At 47.4% G+C, this 18,762-nt stretch overlaps 1 protein-coding gene across 1 annotated transcript in view; it reads left to right on the plus strand.

Annotated features, from left to right (window-relative positions):
* LOC110069887 (uncharacterized) overlaps nucleotides 1-17,627 on the plus strand; it is a 39,025-nt gene extending 21,398 nt beyond the window's left edge. The window contains exons 11-22 of the mRNA XM_078386807.1: nucleotides 1,768-1,911; nucleotides 2,145-2,582; nucleotides 2,909-3,035; nucleotides 3,547-3,614; nucleotides 4,169-4,295; nucleotides 5,382-6,782; nucleotides 8,957-9,240; nucleotides 9,448-9,885; nucleotides 10,231-10,357; nucleotides 11,618-11,685; nucleotides 13,748-13,898; nucleotides 15,603-17,627. Of these exons, the coding sequence (XP_078242933.1) occupies nucleotides 1,768-1,911; nucleotides 2,145-2,582; nucleotides 2,909-3,035; nucleotides 3,547-3,614; nucleotides 4,169-4,295; nucleotides 5,382-6,782; nucleotides 8,957-9,240; nucleotides 9,448-9,885; nucleotides 10,231-10,357; nucleotides 11,618-11,685; nucleotides 13,748-13,898; nucleotides 15,603-16,501 (4,272 nt within the window). The 3' untranslated portion in view covers nucleotides 16,502-17,627. The remainder of the gene's footprint in view (nucleotides 1-1,767; nucleotides 1,912-2,144; nucleotides 2,583-2,908; nucleotides 3,036-3,546; nucleotides 3,615-4,168; nucleotides 4,296-5,381; nucleotides 6,783-8,956; nucleotides 9,241-9,447; nucleotides 9,886-10,230; nucleotides 10,358-11,617; nucleotides 11,686-13,747; nucleotides 13,899-15,602) is intronic.
* Nucleotides 17,628-18,762: the final 1,135 nt, after the last annotated feature.

Below are 18,762 nucleotides of genomic sequence, written 5' to 3' on the forward strand. Positions count from 1 at the left end.
GAAAGGTTCACCCCAGCAAAACAGACTCCAGGCAGCATGCGAGGTTGTAAAACTACAACGGTAACTACAGTGGTGCTTCGCTTAAAGAGGATAATCTGTTTCAGATAAATTGCTGTAAAGCGAAATCCTTGTTAAGTGAAATAAAAAAACCCATTGAAATGCATTGAAAACGCGTTCAATGTGTTCCAAAGGGCTCAAAACTCACAGTCCAGTGAAGATCCTCAATAGAGGTGGCCATTTTCGGTGCCTGCAAAGTGAGGAATCCGTCCAAAAACACAGCGGGGAGCCATTTTACACAGCGGGCGGCCATTTTTAAGCCGCCGATCAGCTGTTGAAAAAACACTATCTTGCGAAAAATCAGTTCCCAAAGCAGGGAACCGATCATCGTAAAGCAAATTTTGCGTATTTAAGCATTGTTTTGCAATTGCAAAAGTGATCGCAAAACAGTCATCGTATAGCAGTTTCATCATTTAACGAGGCAATCGTTAAGCGAGGCACCACTGTACCCACATTCCTTAGCCATAGCTAGGCCAATTCATGGCCTGAGAACGCTGGTAAAGCCATGATTTGTGCACCTTGTCCTGGAGAAATGCTCTTCTGAGCTTCCGGATGGCGTTCCTTACTTTTATCAGTTCCCTGGGCTGCTGCTTCCTGTTCTTTGCCACTTGTGGCACCTCCTCATGGCTAATGGTAGGGCCGGTCACCTGGTAGCTGACCCTAACCAGCATCTGGTAGCTCAGCGGTCCCCAAACTTTTTGGGACTGCAGACATGTTGGGGGGGGCAGGCTCAGAGCACGGTGGTGGTGGCATTAACATGAGTGAGACACCCCTGCATGTGTGATGCCCTCTGCAAGCGTGACATGCCCCACTGGGTCATGACATTTCCCTGCACGATTGCGACACGTCCACTGGGCAGGCGGGGTGCAGAGATCCATCTCTTCAATTCAGTTCCGGCAAACCCACAGACCAGCACCTGGGCTGCAGACTGGGTTGTTGGGGATCCCTGTGGTCGCTGACCCTTTCGACTAGAAAGACGGGTGTTCTGGTTGGGAATCTCTGCAAGTGTGATGGGCCCTCTTGGCCAAGGACATCAAGCTGTACATTTAGAGTCCTCGGGGGGGGGGGCAGAAACCTGGCATCTTCTGTGTGCTGAAAGATACCTGGAATGCCATGGAAATGAGCTGCATTGAACATAGCCTGTTTTCCTGAAAAGGAGCCTGAAAATAAGCCCTTGGAGGATTTTTCACGATGCTCCTAATAAAAGCCCGACCCCAAAAATAAGCCCTAGTTACATGAAAATCTACCCTCCACTATTTTGCAGCTTTGGGCAGCAACCAGAATATGGCATCATTATAAAATGAAACATCCCCTGAAAATCAGCCCTAATTAATTTTTTCGCAGCATCGATTATTATGACCCCCTGTCTCCTTTTCGGGGAAGGGTCCCTTCTTGAGTTCAGGGCATCCGCCTCTGCTTTCCCTCCAGGCTCCGGAGAAACCCCCAACTGGGGGGGACGGGAGACTCTCAGCTGAGGCACGCCTGGAAACCCTCCCTTCCCCGCCATTTCTGGGCAAGGAAGGCGCCCCAGGCCTTCCTCTCCCAACCCAGGGAGGAGCCACACCGTCCATCGCCCGAGCAAACGAAGACTCAGGGCGGTCCTCTTTGGGGAGACCCAGAGCTCTCGCCTAGTCCTCTCGAAGGGTTAAACCCACTGAGTCCGGATTCCTAGAGAGGAAGGGGAGTCTGGGCAAGGGGTGCGTCCGCTGAGCCAAAGGCTCCCTCTCTGAACAAGGAGGCCCCGTCGGTCCCTCCTTTTGCTTCCTCCGGAGGGAAACGAGGCTTCGGCTGCCGAAAGGGCTGCCTTCCCCCCTGGGTTTTGGGGAGCTTCGTAGGTGTGCTTGGGGGGCGATGGTGAGTCTCTCCCGGGGGGGGGGCTGGACAGGAGGGTGGGAGGACCCCAGGATGTCCCGGGATGGAGGAGGGGAAGGAGTAGCCGGAAGGGTTGTGCGGGGAGAGAGAGAGATTTCCACACTTCTTATTGCCAATATAATCACTTTTTACAATGTTTTAACTAGTCCGGTGCTTGTTCAGATTGTCATTAGTGTAAATGAAAAGAGAGACACATTCCGTGGACTCTGTTGCAGGTTTCTTTCGAGCATAAGAGAAAGATGGACAAGCAAGACTCGGTTGTTCCTGAAGCAGGAAGAGGCCAAACTGCCATCAGGGCTGTGAGCAGTGGGACATTCTGTGAAAAAACGGGGCAGAAGATCTTGGGTGAGGCGGCTGTCAAGTCAGAGGTCCACCACTGGGGCTTCAGGGAATTCTCTTACAACGAGGCTGGGGGACCCCGAGGGATTTGCACCGAACTCCATCATCTTTGTCACCAGTGGCTTCAACCAGAAAGACACACCAAGGCTCAGATCCTGGACCTGATCCTCCTGGAGCAGTTCCTGGCCATCCTTCCCCCAGAGATGTCCATCTGGGTGAGGGAATGTGGAGCAGAGACCAGTTCCCAGGCGGTGGCCCTGGGAGAAGGCTTCCTCCTGAGTCAGGGAGAAGACAGGAACCGGGAAGGAGAGCAGGTGAGGGTGTTTCCTCCTGGTCCCTGTGGGGCACTTGTGGGAAGCCCTTGGCCCCAGGACGCCCCTGTTCTTTGTCCCTACGAGTCCTAGCAGGGCCCCCAACAGCTGCTGCAGAAATGGCAGGGACTGCATTGCCCCAGCTGCCTTTCACGTGAGAACACATTGGGAGTATTCCTAGGGTTTCCGAGCCGGATCACTGTCCTTGAAGTGTCTTATTAGAGAAGATGCCACTTGAAAAGAAGGTGGTCGCTCCCTTTGTGCCTCGTTTTTATTGCATCCGCATCCTTACGGTTGTTCCTTATCTTGAATCTTCCTTCCTCTTTCAGGCTCAAGAGACCTTGTGTCTAGTTCAGTCTTCTTCCGCGGAGGCAGAGGAGGCCCCTGGGGACGCCAGGCAGAGTCTGCTGCAAGAAGCGATCAGGCAGGGTGGGAGTGGAGGTCCCGACGCTCAGGGTAAGGAAGGACAGATCCTGGGGGGGCAGTCTGCGCTTCAACTGGATGGTCCTCCTTGAAGAATTCAGGATACCCTTCGGCTGCTCTTCTTGTTGGTTGTTGGGAGGCTCTTTGTGGAGATGGGGGTGGATGGAGGCAAGCAAGGGTCTTGTCTCCACGCTTTCCAATGGTTTAAGTTTCCACTTTAGAGGATTCATTTTCTTCTTCAATTTGTGGTAGGACAGGGAAATGAGGAAACATACCTCTCTCCCAAACAAAACAAGAGAACAGCAACTGTTGTAAAGGTATGAGGAGACAGATCTTGCTACCCATATGTATTTAGAGATCTATCATTTATTTAAATGTTTGTTTAAATATTATGTTTCTGTCAAAAATGTGCTGAAGCAATACTCCTGTCTTTTGTGGTTCTCCTCCTAAACATTACATCCTCACAAGGACTCTGTACGATTGTCCCTTCAACATATGAGACAGGTTTATGGGCTGGCTTTCCACACCTTTTTTTCTCCCACAGGGAATCAAACCAAGCTAGCCATGTGGACTCAGTTACCCCTTCTTGGTGACGGAGAGGAACCACATCAGGTAGGAGGAAGAGACACGGAGAAGACCAGACCGGCTTCTGTCCTCTGCAGCTTCCTCTGGGGAGGAAGAGGAGAAATTGGGCCCTCTTTGTTTCTGATGAGAAGTTATAGACAGTCGCATATATGTCTTCACGTAAGAGCTAGAAAGACGTTAACAGTGGCAACATTTGAGTTAACCATCCATCTGGAACTAGGCATCTGAGGCCTTAATTTTTTAATCAGTTGAGTTTGAATATCTGTGTATGCAGCTGCATTGGCCCTTAATTAAAGTTGCAGCTTCTTTTCCCCATAAAGAATGTTCCTTGACTTCAGCACCTCTGTTAGCAGACACATATAATGTGGTAGTTTCTGTGCTGGAATAGCAGGATCTATTACTTTTAGCCTGTTGAAAATTGGGAAATAATTTAAAAAATAATGATCAAGACATTTCCTGACCAGACGGAAAGATCTTGGAGTCTGAAAACAGTCAATTCCTCAGAACAGTTTAAAAAGACACTTGCTAGGAGATTGTCTTTGTGTGAGCCATGAGGAAAACCTCCTTTCTTTTTCATGCAGAGCCCAGTGACCTTTGAAGAGGTGGCCGTGTGTTTCACCCAGGAGGAGTGGGCGCTGCTGGATCCTGACCAAAGGGACCTACACAGGGAGGTCATGGAGGAGAATGCCAGGATGGTGACGTCTCTCAGTAAGGCTCCTTCCTTCCCCAAATGGTGATGATTATCTCCTTAGAAACACAAAAATACGAAGAACCATAAACACAGAAAAGGTGGCTCTGAGCAGTGTCCCAGCTCACCCCACCCATGGGCCGTTCCTTGGGATATCGCTGCAGTCCTTGAAGGCAGTGATCCCCAACCTTGGGCCTCCAGATGTTCTTGGACTACAACTCCCAGAAGCCTTCACCACCACCTCTGCTGGCCAGGATTACTGGGAGTTGAAGTCCAAGAACATCTGGAAGCCCTCGGTTGGGAACCACTGCTTGAAGGAACTGTTAGAGAGGGTGGAGGCCTGAGGAGAGCAGTAGATTGTCAAAATGTAGGAGTCCAAACGTTCCCTTCCCTCTGTGATAAGGGGTGTCGAGGAGGGGTTGCTCATTAATTAGGAATAAGATTTTGGCCATGGGCACCCTCTGTAGAGGCCGAAGCACAAGGAGACGACCACTCCCAGAAAACGTCATGGCAGCTCCCCTTCTGGTACATTTACAACTTGAAGTGGGCAGGAGAGACGGTCATGGAGCCACCACGACAGGCCCAGAGATTTCCACAGCATGTCAGTGGTATTGTTAGATGAAATAATTAAATTATGTAATTCTGGGAGAGACCAAAAGAAAGCAACATGGAGAACATGAAAAGACTAAGCTAAATTCATTTAGAATAGTTGATATTTCTCAATGTTATAAAGGTTTATAATCTTTCGATGTACAATGGGGCTAATATATCTTTGTAATGTCCTTTTTATAATTTATTAAATTTTTGGAATGATAGTTTTTTTATATGAAATTTGGATTAAAAAAAGCATAAACATCACCTAGCTATATTGGTTCCCCTCATCAGGAGAAAGGCAGACTAAAAATTAAAAAAAAAACAATTAAATATGGCATCAGCTTCACTCATTCAATTTTCTAATTATAGATAGTAGAATAAAATGACAAAATATCTAATGACAGAATTATTCACTTCCTCGAAGAAGGATGATACAAAGCCTCATCATCTCCTTTCTCTTCCTCTTACATTTGCAGTTCAATTAGATCTTTACTTCTCCGTCTTCTCCACAGATACCTGGAAGAATTCACATTTATGTGGAAAGTGTAGGAGTTCTTTTATGCCCCGGTTGGACGTTACAAGACATAAGGCAACCCATGGAGAAGAGAAAAGAAACATCAGCAAAAAGCCCTATGAATGCATTATGTGTGGGAAGCATTTTGCAGAAAAAAAGGCCCATGTGCATCCAAAGAGTGATCTCAAGTTGCATCTTACAAACTCCTTACGAGACCATCCAGGAGAGAAACCGTACCAATGTCAGGAGTGTGGGAAATGTTTTACTCGTAATTCAACTCTCTTAATGCATCACAGAATCCATACAGGAGAGAAACCATACAAATGCCAGGAGTGTGGGAAATGTTTTGCTCAGAATGCAAATCTTCTGAAGCATCAGAGTGTCCACACAGGAGAGAAACCATACAATTGCCAGGAGTGTGGAAAACGTTTTGCTTATGGGTCAGACCTTAGGACTCATCAACGAGTCCACACAGGAGAAAAACCATACAGATGCCAGGAGTGTGGGAAATGTTTTGCTCAGAATTCTCACCTTCTAGCTCATCAGACAGTACATGCAACAGAGAAACCTTACAAATGTAAGGAATGTGGAAAATGTTTTACTCAGAATGCAAGCCTTTTGATTCATCAAAGAGTCCACACAGGAGAGAAACCATACAATTGCCAGGAGTGTGGAAAACCTTTTGCTTATCGGTCAGACCTTAGGACTCATCAGAGAGTCCACTCAGGAGAAAAACCATACAGATGCCTGGAGTGTGGGAAATGTTTTACTCAGAATTCTCACCTTTTGATGCATCAAAGACTCCATACAGGAGAGAAACCCTTCAAATGCCTGGAGTGTGGAAAACGTTTTCCTTCAGGGTCAGAACTTAGAGCTCATCACCGAATCCATACAGGAGAGAAACCCTACCACTGCCAGGAGTGTGGAAAACATTTTGCTTATAGGTCAGACCTTAGGACTCATCAGAGAGTCCACTCAGGAGAAAAACCATACAGATGCCTGGAGTGTGGGAAATGCTTTGCTCAGACTTCAAGCCTTTTGATGCATCAAAGACTCCATACAGGAGAGAAACCCTTCAAATGCCTGGAGTGTGGCACATGCTTTGCTACTTCTTCATACTTAGCGAAACATAAAAGAATTCACACAGGAGAGAAACCCTTCAAATGCCAGGAGTGTGAGAAATGTTTTGTTCGCAAGGCAGAACTCGTGTATCATCAGAGACTTCACTCAGGAGAAAAAACTTACAAATGCCTGGAGTGTGGGAAATGCTTTGCTCATGGTTCAAACTTTGTGAACCATAAAAGAATTCACACTCGAGAAAAAGTATACAAGCCCTCACAGTGTGAGACATTCCTGCATTCGTTTCTTAATTTTACCGATACACCACCTTCATCCCAATAAAGGAGGGTTGGTCCTAAAGCAGCTAATTTTTACAGTTAAAAGTTACGTTGATAATGTAATACAGTACAGTGGTGCCCCGCATAGCGAGGTTAATCCGTTCCGGATTAACCTTCGCTATGGGGAAACATCGCTATACGGATAAAAAAACCCATTCCTAAAAATCCATTTGGGTTCCATATGGGCCCAAAACTCACCGTTCTGCGATGTTTCCCCATGTTCCAGCTGCCATTTTTCGTGTTCCTCTGGCCATTTTGAGTGTTCCGGCGGCCATTTTTGAGTGTTCCAGCGGCCATTTTGGGTGTTCTGGTGGCCATTTTGGAACCACCGAACAGCTGTTTCCCCTTCCATTGTGAAGAAACATCGGTATGCGATCGCATTCGCAATCGCAAAATCTGCATTGGTATGCGGATTAATCGTTAAATGGTGCGCTCGTTATGCGAGGCACCACTGTATATCTGAAGTATCTTGTGTATTTCTGGATTTATTTTTGGATGTTTATAAATTAAAAATAGTATCTACCATTGGTCCATTTTCTAAAAATTCTCATCATTACTAGTGCAAGACTCATAGGGAATTTATGTCTTGTTTAATAGAGGTTTACTGCCAATGAACACTTCGGAGCCGCTCAGTTAGTTGAATATTGTTTCAATATGCCTTTGTTGTTAATACCAAAACTTCGCTAGTAGAAAAATTAAAAATGTTTTATTACTTAAAGTTGGGAAAGGCAAGCAAACAACCAGTCTCCAACAGACAAAACAGAGGGAACACTCAGCAGAAAGATGAGGCTGTCTCTAAATTCAGAGGTGGGAAGGAATGACTGGCCAGCGATGGATTGATTGACAGTTGCCTTAGCCTGGAAAGGTCCATCCCACCCAAACAAACTGCAGGCAGCATGCGAGGTTGTAAAACTACAACAATAACTGGCCGTATTCCTTAGCCATGGCTAGGCCAACTCAGGCTGATGAAATTCACGGCCAGAGAACGATGGGAAAGCCATGATTTGTCCACCTTCTCTTGGAGGAATGCTCTTGTCAGCTCCCGGATGGCGTTCCTCACTTTTATCAGTTCCCTGGGCTGCTGCTTCCTGTTCTTTGCCACTTGTGGCACCTGCCTCAGGGCTAATGGTAGGGCCGGTCGCCTGGTAGGTGACCCTAACCAGCATCTGGTAGCTGAGCGGTCCCCAAACTTTTTGGGACTGTAGACTTGTTGGGGTGGGGTGGGCTCAGAGCGAGACACCCCCCATCTGCAAGTGTGACATGCCCCACTTGATCGTAACATGTCCCTGTGCGATCGCGACACATCCACTGGGCAGGCGGGGTGCAGAGATCCCTCTCTGCAGCTCAGTTCTGGCAAACCCACGGACCGGCACTTGGGCTGCGGACTAGGTTGCTGGGGACCCCTGTGGTCGCGGAACTTTTTGACTGGGGAGACGGGTGTTCCGTTTGGGAATCTCTGGAAGCGTGCTGGGCCCTCTCGGCCAAGGACATCAAGCTGTACATTTAGAGTCCTCAGGGGGCAGAAACCTGGCATCTTCTGTCTGCTGAAAGAGACCTGGAATACAATGGAATACCATGGAAATGAGCTGCATTGAACATACCGTTTTCCTCGAAAAGGAGACCTAACCTGAAAATAAACCCTAGTAGGATTTTTCACGAAGCTCATAATAAAAGCCCTACCCCAAAAATCAGCCCGTTTAGTGAATCCCCTCCACCCTTCAGTATTTTGCAGCATTGTGGTCCTAGCCGCCTAGAGTGGTCCTCACCGATCAGATAGACGGGGTATAAATTAAATAATGAATGAATGAATAAATGAATAAAAAATTGTGCAGCAAACTGAAGATGGCAGGACTATAAAATAAAGCCGCCCCTGAAAATCAGGCCTTATTTGTTTGTTTGTTTATTTATTTATTTATTTACTCAGACCATCAATTCCTATAAGACCCTCATCTCGTTTTCGGGGAAGGGCCCGTCCTTGAGTTCAGGGATCCGCCTCTGCTTTCCCTCCAGGCTCCGGAGAAACCCCCAACTGGCGGGGACGGGAGGCTCTCAGCTGAGGCACGCCTCGAAACCCTCCCTTCCCCGCCATTTCTGGGCAGGGAAGGCGCCCCAGGCCTTCCTCTCCCAACCCAGGGAGGAGCAACACCGTCCAGCGCCCGAGCAAACGAAGACTGAGGGCGGTGCAAGAAGGGCTGCCTTCCCTGGTCCTCTTTGGGGAGACCCAGAGCTCTCGCCTCGTCCTCTCGAAGGGTTAAAGCCACTGAGTCGGGATTCCTAGAGAGGAACGAGAGTCTGGGGAGGAAGCAGGCGCGCTGTGCCAAATGCTCCCTCTCGGAACAAAGAGGCCCCGTCGGTCCCTCCTTTTGCTTCCTCCGGAGGGAAACGAGGCTTCGGCTGCCGAAAGGGCTGCCTTCCCCCCTGGGTTTTGGGGAGCTTCGCAGGCGTGCTTGGGGGCCGATGGTGAGTCTCTCCCGGGGGGGGGGGCTGGAGGGGAAGGCGAGGGGACCTCCCAGGATGTCCCGAGAGGGAGGAGGGAGAAGAAGACACACCTCCCAGCCTCTTAAGCGCTATAATCAGTTTTTACAATGATTTTACTAGTCCGGTGCTTCTTCAAGTAGTCATTAGTGTGAAGGAAAAGAAAGACGCATTCCGTGGACTCTGTTGCAGGTTTTTTTCGAGCATAAGAGAAAGATGGACAAGCAAGACTCGGTTGATCCTGAAGAAGGAAGAGGCCCGGATGCCATCAGGGCTGTGAGAAGTGGGACATTCTGTGAAAAAACGGGGCAGAAGATCTTGGGTGAGGCGGCTGTCAAGTCAGAGGTCCACCACCGGGGCTTCAGGGAATTGTCCTACAATGAGGCTGAGGGGCCCCGAGGGATTTGCACCCGACTCCATCATCTTTGTCATCAGTGGCTTCAACCAGAAAGGCACACCAAGGCTCAGATCCTGGACCTGGTGATCCTGGAGCAGTTCCTGGCCATCCTTCCCCCGGAGATGTCCAGCTGGGTGAGGGAATGTGGAGCGGAGACCAGTTCCCAGGCGGTGGCCCTGGCCGAAGGCTTCCTCCTGAGTCAGGGAGAAGACAGGAACCGGGAAGGACAGCAGGTGAGAGTGTTTCCTCCTCTTCCCTGTGGGGCACTTGTGGGAAGCCCTTGGCCCCAGGACGCCCCTGTTCTTTGTCCCTACGACTCCTAGCAGGGCCCCCAACAGCTGCTGCCGAAATGGCAGTGACTGCATTGCCCCAGCTGCCTTTCACGTGAGAACACATTTGGAGTATTCGTAGGGTTTCCGAGCTGGATCACTGTACTCAGAAGTGTCTTATTAGAGAAGATGCCACTTCAAAAGAAGGTGCTCTCTCCCTTTGTGCCCCGTTTTTATTGCAGCCACATCCTTACGTCCCAGTTATTGCTGCTTCTTGTTCCTTACCTTGAATGTTCCTTCCTCTTCCAGGTTCAAGAGACCTTGTGTCAAGTTCAGTCTTCTTCCTCGGAGGCAGAGGAGGCCCCTGGGGAGACCAGGCAGAGTCTGCTGCAAGAGGCGATCAGGCAGGGTGGGAGTGGAGGTGCCAACGCTCAGGGTAAGGAAGGGCAGATCCTGGGGGGGGGCAGTCTGCGCTTCAACTGGATGGTCCTTCCTGATGGTCCTACCTTTGGGCTGCTCTTCTTGTTGGTTGTTGGGAAGCTCTTTGCAGAGATGGGGGTGGATAGTGGCAAGCAAGGGCCTTGTCTCCATGCTTTCCAATGGTTTAAGTGTTTACACTTTTGAGGGTTTATTTGTGGCTATAAATTCTTTAATTTGTGGAGAGAAGATGATAGGAGGAGATATGCCCCTCACCCAAACAAAACACCAAAAAGAACAAGGAGCAAAGTTAGAGATCTTGATACCTGCATGTGTTTAGATTTTTATTGCTTGTCTGTGTGTTTCTTTGAATATTATATTTCTGGCATTACAATTGCTCAAGTAATGCTCATGATACTTATGGATCTTCTCGTAAAAGGGCAACAGGTTTCTCACTCTCTACAAGGTCGCCCAGCGAGCATCAAGGTTCAGTGGAGACTGGATCCCAGAATCTCCTACATCCCAGTCCAGCCTCCTAACCACGATGCCAAATCTCTGACAATGCAGTTCTATGAATTTCGAGATGCTATCCGACGAGATTACTTTCTAGGTATAAAAATCGGGTCTGCCATTTGCCTCCTGGGCCTAATTCAAGATGTCAGTATGAGCTGACTGGCGGAGATCTCCGTCTTTTAACCCTCTGGCTTTGGAGGCAGAGAATGAGAGTTTGATTCCCCACTGTGCCTCCTTGGCAGGGCCTACACTCTGTGTACCATACGGTCCACTCCAGCTGTGTAGTTCATCATCATCATCTAATTCTAGAGCTCTAAAGGACTAGGGCCCTGGCTTTCTAAGAGATTGCCTGTCTTGTGATTCGTCTAACTGGATGTTAAAACCTTCCGGACAAGGGTCTCTTTTAAACAGCAAACATTTCAGAGCCATGCCCTAGAAGAACAAAGGAACAAGCTTTCTCCTGAGTAACTCTCAGATTGTGGAATGCTCTCCTTTCCAAGATGCAATCTGTGTCTCCTCTGACTTTGCTTAAGAAATAGGTGAAAACACATCTCATTAGCTTGGCAGATGATGTCTAACCAGACCTTTTGCATTGTTTTTAACTGTATCCTTTGCTGATATTAGTAGTTCTTTGGTACTTACTTGATTTTGATACTTTCTTTGGTGTAGTTGGTTTTACTAGGAAAAAAAATTGTGCTTTTTACCTAGTCTCCATGTTTGAGATAAGTTTATGGGCTTGCTTTCCACAGCCTTCTTTCTCCCTCAGGGACTCAAACCAAGCTAGCCTCGAGGACTCAGTTACCCCTTCTTGGTGACGGAGAGGAATCACATCAGGTAGGAGGAAGAGACACGGAGAAGACCAGGCCTGCTTCTGTCCTCAGCTGCTTCCTCTGGGAAGGAAGAGGAGAAATTGGGCCCTCTTTGTTTCTGATGAGAAGTTATAGAAAGTCACATATATTTCTTCACTTATTAGCTAGAAAGATGTAGACAGTGGCAACGTTTGAGTTACCCATCCATCCGGAGCTAGGCGTTTGAGTGCCTAATTTTTGAAACAGTTGACTTTGAATACCGTATTTTTGCTCCATAAGACACACTTTCCCCCAAAAAAATGTGGGGGGGGGGAGTCTGTGCGTCTTATGGAGCAAAGGTGGTGATTTTGCCCCCGCTGGCCCCGTGGGGCGGAGCATTGCAAGGTTCCGAGTGAGACTTCCAGGTCCCTTGCGAAGCTCCCCCTCACCCCCCACGGGCCAGTGCAGGCGAAATCGCCAGCTTCCCGGTGGGGGGAGCATCGCAAGGGTCCTGGAAGGCTCACTCGGACCCATGTGACGCTCCCTCCACCCTCCCACAGGGCCAGCGCCAGCAAAATTGCCAGCTTCCAGGGCATTTTCGTCCCCACTGGCCCCGGGGGGTGGGGGGAGTGTCGCAGTTGTCCAAGTGAGCCTTCCAGGACCCTTGCAAAGCTCCCCCCACCCCCCACGGGGCCAGAGCAGGCGAAATCGCCAGCTTCCAGGTGGGGCGAGCGTTGCAAGGGTCCTGGAAGGCTCACTCGGACCCTTGCAACGCTCCCTCCACCCCCCACGGGGCCAGCGCCGGTGAAATTGCCAGCTTCCAGGGCATTTTCGCCCCTGCTGGCCCTGTGGGGGGGGAGCGTTGCAAGAGTCCGAGTGAGCCTTCCAGGACCCTTGCGACGCTTCCCCCACCCCCCACGGGGCCAGCGTGGGCGAAATCATCAGCTTCCAGGTGGGGGGAGCATCACAAGGGTCTGAGTGCTGAGTGAGCCTTCCAGGACCCTTGCAATGCTCCCCCCACCCCACCCCATGGGGCCAGCGCAGGCAAAATCACCACCTTCTGGGACTCTTTTGAGGCTTGGGAAGCCTCAGAAGAGTCCCAGAAGGTAGCGATTTCGCCCTCTCTGACCCCTGGGGGGGCAGGGTGAGTCTCTAAAGGGTCCTGAAACACACCCTAGGACCCTTTAAGACTCACCGTGCCCCCCGGGGGTCAGAAGGGGCGAAATGCCACCTTCTGGGACTCTTCTGGAGCTTCTCAAGCCTCAAAAGAATCTCAGAAGGTGGCATTTCACCCCCTCTGACCCCCTAGGGGGCAGGGTGAGCTTCCAAAGGGTCCTAGGGTGTGTTCCAGGACCATTTAGAGACTCACCCTGCCCCCCGGGGGTCAGAGGGTGCAAAATCGCCACCTTCTGGGCCTTCTGAAACTTCCGAAGCCTCAAAATAATCTCAGAAGGCGGTGATTTTGCCTCCTCTGACCCCCCCCCGGGGGGGCAGGATGAGCTTCCAAAGGGTCCTAGGGTGTGTTCCAGGTCCCTTTAGAGACTCACCCTGCCCCCCCCGGAGGTCAGAGGGGGTGAAATCGTCACCTTCTGGGACACTTTTGAGGCTTGGGAAGCTTAAGAGTGCCAGAAGGTGGCGATTTCGCCCCCTCTGGCCTCCGGGGGGGGCTGGGTGAGCCTCCAAAGGGTCCTAGGTTGTGTTCCATAAGACGGACCACTCCATAAGACTCACCAATTTTAAAGAGAAGAAAACAGATTATTTTTTTCCTGTTTTCTTCTCCTAAAATTTGGTGCGTCTTATGGAGCAAAAAATATGGTATCTGTGTATGCAGCTACATTGGCCTTTAATTAGAGTTGCAGCTTCTTTTCTCCTCAAAGAATGTTCCATGGCTTCAGCACTTCTGTAGCAGACAGATAGACATGGTAGTTTCTGTCCTGGAATAGCCGGATCTATTACTTTTAGCCTGTTGAATATTGAGAAATAATCAGACGAAAAGGTCTTGGAGTCTGAAAACAGTCAATTCAATTCCTCAGAGCAGTTTAAAGTGACTCTTGCTAGGTGATTGTCTTTGTGTGAGCCATGAGGAAAAATCTTTCTTTTTCATGCAGAGCCCAGTGACCTTTGAAGAGGTGGCCGTGTGTTTCACCCAGGAGGAGTGGGCGCTGCTAGATCCTGACCAAAGGGCCCTACACAGGGAGGTCATGGGAGAGAATTCCCGAATTGTGACATCTCTCGGTAAGACTCCTTCCTTCCCAAAAGGTGATGATTATCTCCTTAGAAACACAAAAATACGAAGAACCATAAACACAGAAAAGGTGGCTCTGAGCAGTGTCCCAGCTCACCCCACCCACGGGCCGTTCCTTGGGATATTGCTGCAGTCCTTGAAGGTAGTGGTCCCCAACCTTGGGCCTCCAGATGTTCTTAGACTGCAACTCCCAGAAGCCTTCACCACCATCTCTGCTGGCCAGGATTTCCGGGAGTTGAAGTCCAAGAACATTTTGAGGCCCAAGGTTGGGGACTGCTGCTGTAAGGAATTGTTAGAGAGGGTGGAGGCCTGAGGAGAGCCGTAGATTGTCAAAATGTAGGAGTCCAAAAGTTCCCTTCTCCCTTTGATAAGGGGTATTGGAATAAGATTTAGGCCATGGGCACCCTCTCTAGAGTCTGAAGGACAAAGACTAACACTCCCCTTTTGCTACATTTACAACATGAAGTCAGAATAAGACAGTCATGGAGCCACTAAGACAGGCCCTGCTCCAGCTGAGTGAAATAGAGTTGGCTGTACATATGGTTCTCTCCGAACCGAGTTTGTTAGAACTAAAATGTTTACCATTCTAGATGGCAACGAGAGCTCTCTACATCTTGTGATGTTGTCCTTTGTATTTGTTTATGTCAACCCTATGTTTTCTTAAGTGGCAATCATATAGAGTAAGCTCATACATTCTTACTCTTGCTTTGATGAGATCAGGTCCGTTTGAATCCCTTGGCAGTTCCTCATTTTTTGGTGGGAAATAAAGTCAGAGACATATTTACTGAACTCATCATTTGGTTTTTATTTATCTCTGATTTTTCTGTAACTATTTCAGTTGGATGAAAACAAGATAAGTCAGGCAACAGGCCATATCTGGGAGATGTAAACTAAAGTCCGGACAACTTGTTGGAGTGCTGGGCCAAACCGTTCCTTGTCAGTGGGTTTCCAAAGTGGTGCGCTCCTCATTGCACAGGTTGTCCGGCAACATTGGTTCCTAGCCCAGTCACCCTCCTTTGGTGGTTGAATGTAGGTGGAATCGGGACGGATCACCCTCGTGCCTCTCCCTTGCCCGCGTGGGAACACAATGACAGTCCACTCCTCGGTTTCCAGAGCGGTCTCTCCCTCTCTCTTTGGTCTCGGATCTGTTAACAGTCCTCCCACTCTCAAGTTTGGGAAATCCTTTAGCAAATCCCACGCTTTTTCATAATCACTGTCCTGCTTGTTTTCTTCCCTCTGTCTCATTCTCTCTCCTTCTAGCTTACTCCCAAACCATTGCTCTCCCCTCACATTTATACCTTCCTCCTCCTAGACTGACATCCTTTGCTCCTCCCCTTTTCCTTTCTTCCCATCCTCCACCAGACATATTTTAACCTTCCCCTTGTTTTCGTCCACCTTGTCTGTCTTTCCTGGCACACTGCTTTTTCCCTCATGTATCTTTGAGTCATCACCGTCTCCCTCCTCAATTACAGCCTCTGTTACTAAGGACGGCTCACTTTATTTTATCTCTCCTTCATGCTTGATAAGAAGCATGTAAAGAAAAACTGCTTGTTTAAGTTAAATTTCTGGTAGTAATATTTCTATATATGCTGCTACACCAGGATCCTAGGAAGCCGAAAAAAGTGCTTTTGAGGTAGAATAGAGAGATCTTTATTAAAAGCAAGTACTGTAGACATTTGGTGTTCAATCATTTACGTCCTTTTTCTCTCTCTCCACAGATAACTGGAGAAAATCACATTTATGTGGAAAATGTAAGAGTATTTTTACACCCTGGTTGGATCTTGCCAGACATGGGGCAACTCATGGAGAAAAGGAAAGAAATATCAGCAAAAAACCCTATGAATGCATTGTGTGTAGGAGACATTTTTCAGAAAATAAGGCCCATGTGTATCCGAAGAATGATTTCAAGGTGTTTCTTACAAGCTATTCACAAGACCATCCAGGAGAGAAACCGCACAAATGTGAGCAGTGTGGAAAATATTTTACTTCCAATTCAGCTCTCTTGAGGCATCAAAGAATCCATACAGGGGAGAAACCATACAAATGCCAGGAGTGTGGGAAATGTTTTACTCAGAATTCCCACCTTCTGGCTCATCAGACTGTACATGCAACAGAGAAGCCATACAAATGCAAGGAATGTGGGAAATGTTTTACTCGAAATTCAAACCTTCTGATACATCAAAAAGTCCATACAGGAGAGAAACCATACAATCACCAAGAAGGTGGTAAATGTTTTTCTCATGCATCAGACCCTAAGACTCACCAGAGAGTCCACACAGCAGAGAAAACCTTCAAATGCCAGGAGTGTGAGAAATGTTTTGTTCGCCGGGCAGATCTTGTGTGTCATCAGCGAATCCACACAGGAGAGAAACCCTTCAAATGCCAGGAATGTGGGAAATATTTTGTCCGGAAGAAAGACCTTGCGAGTCATCAGAGAGTCCACTCAGGGGAAAAGCCATACAAATGCCTAGAGTGTGGCAAATGCTTTGCTCATAGCTCAAATCTAGTGAACCATCAAAGAATTCACACTAGAGAAAAATCATACATGCCCCCAGAGTGTGAGACATTTCTACATTCATTCCTTCATTTTATTGATACTCCACCTTTCTCCCAATAAAGGAGTCTGCATGGAAGATAAATTGTGCACAGGCCATAACTATGGTAGATTTTTTCCCCAGAGTTCAGGATTTCTAATAGATTGGGGAATCCACCCACAAGAGAAATAGTACAAACTACCAGGAGTATGGTATTTTTTATTTCTCCTCAGAATTCATAGTTTAGTGTCATTAGAGAGTGATCACATAAGGGAGAATGATGTAGCTTTTCCAGAAGATTTTGAATTGAAAGTTTTTCTAGTGCGAAAAAGTGAGAGATATTATGTTTTATAGATCTGTGTTTGTAGTTTCAAAGCAAACTTTTAAATCTTCCATTAGGCATTTGACCTCATGAGCAATGAGACTGTGTTTGGGCTGTCAGACAAGAACTACAGCTGGCGCAACCTTTGTTCAAACCTCCATTCTGCCACGAGAATCAGTGTGTGGTGTAGAACAGTGGTTCCTAACCTTTGTTACTTGGATGTTTTTGAACTGCAACTCCCAGAAACCCCAGCCAGCACAGTTGGTGGTGAAGGCTTCTGGGAGTTGCAGTCCAAAACTCCTGAGTAACCCAAGGTTAAGAACCAGTGGTGTAGAAGATAGGCTGTCTGACCAGGACTCTGGACATCTGAGTTTTCCTGAGCTAGGAAAACTCACAGGTGGAATGGTCAGGGTTAACGACTTCCTCAGCATTTCACAGACCTTAGATCCTGTTACAATCACCATAAATCTGGAGTGACTTAATGGTCTGTCACAAAAACCGTAACAGACTGAAGGCTCACTCTGTAACCTTGAGTGACCCACTCTCGTAACCTTTGTTCTTTTGCAGGGATTGTAAGCAAATACGGATTCGTGCTTGGAATTGCTAAAACACATTGGTGGATCACACATCATCTCAATTGGAGAGCCAACGTGATGGAGCAGTTGGCCAATCATAGGGCTGATGTGAAAATATTCCATACTCTAGAACAGAAATTAGAACGTCCTGTATATGTTGAAAATGAAATAAAAATCAGTCACTCTTCGTTTGGATTGGGGTTTGCCTGGTGCAGCTAAATGTTAAATTTATAATATCATAGATTTGGATTATCCTGTGCATCTCTGAGTTTGTTTTTCCATGTTTATAAATTAATAAAACTTATATCTGCTCCTGTGTGTAAAACCTAGGATTATTGTCTGAAAAATGCTAAAGAAACAGCCACAACAGCAAGATTTCATTTCTTCCTTTAAAAAGCTAGAGCTGCTTAGGAACCGCTAAGTCTGTTGAATTTTGTTTCAGCATTCCTCCATTGTTACTACTGAATGCTATGATAAAGTTATTTTTTCCCCCGAAAGAAGATTAAGCACTGTCATTGGATGAGCATGTAAACTTTGGAGGTATGACACAGAAGCCTTCTCTTAGCATTTTGCATTTGATGAGCAGATGTTGCTGGATGGCCTGACAAGAACATGGGCAATCTATTAGAGCTATCTCTTAAATCTTTTGATATTATGAGTGGATTCTTTTAACTATGGTAAATAAGAATTGCCCATCCTGTACCATCATTATGATGACCGGGAGCCATTCTGACATTATTTGTTCACTTCAAGAAGGGAAAATCAGAAGCACAAATATGGGAGCGGGGATGCGCTAAAAGGAGCTAGGGGTCTTAACAGGCCCCAAGCTAACCATGAGTCAACAGTGTGATGCAGCAACAAAACAACAGCAACAAAATCTAATGGAATGCTAGGTATCCAGATCAAAGGGAGTAATAATAGGTTTTAAACTTTGGGCAGCCTTCAGTTGGAATCTTGCATCCAATTATTGATACATCATGGTTCAAGAAAGATTCTATCAATTCCAGAGGTGGCTGATAAAAGTATTAAAAGTTAGGTGACCTTTACAAGAGTGTAAAAAGAGTCAAGTTCAGGAGATGTGGAGAGACTATGTCTATGGAGCCTTCCCATCGTTCATGGAGTTGAAAACTGTGATCTGAGCTAAGGAAAGGGGAAATCAGAAGTAAGCACAGAATTTGTGCTTCTGATTTCTCCTGCTTAAAGGGCCATTTAAGGCATCTTTTAAGAATCATGAAGTGGCTTTAGTTTGCTGAAATACTACACATAGCTAATTTTTTAAGTGTTATGTCTGAACATTTAAGTGTTCACACACTCACTGTTTCAAAGACTACATACAATAGAGCACGTGACCCCAAAAACATCTCCTGTTGCGGTCATTAACAAAAAATTAGTACCTAGCTTACCTTATGGTAGAGGGCAGCCCAGAAGTCTGTGCTGAAATAACACA

The sequence above is a fragment of the Pogona vitticeps genome, chromosome 2 (assembly GCF_051106095.1).
Source record: "Pogona vitticeps strain Pit_001003342236 chromosome 2, PviZW2.1, whole genome shotgun sequence".
Lineage (NCBI taxonomy): Eukaryota > Metazoa > Chordata > Lepidosauria > Squamata > Agamidae > Pogona > Pogona vitticeps.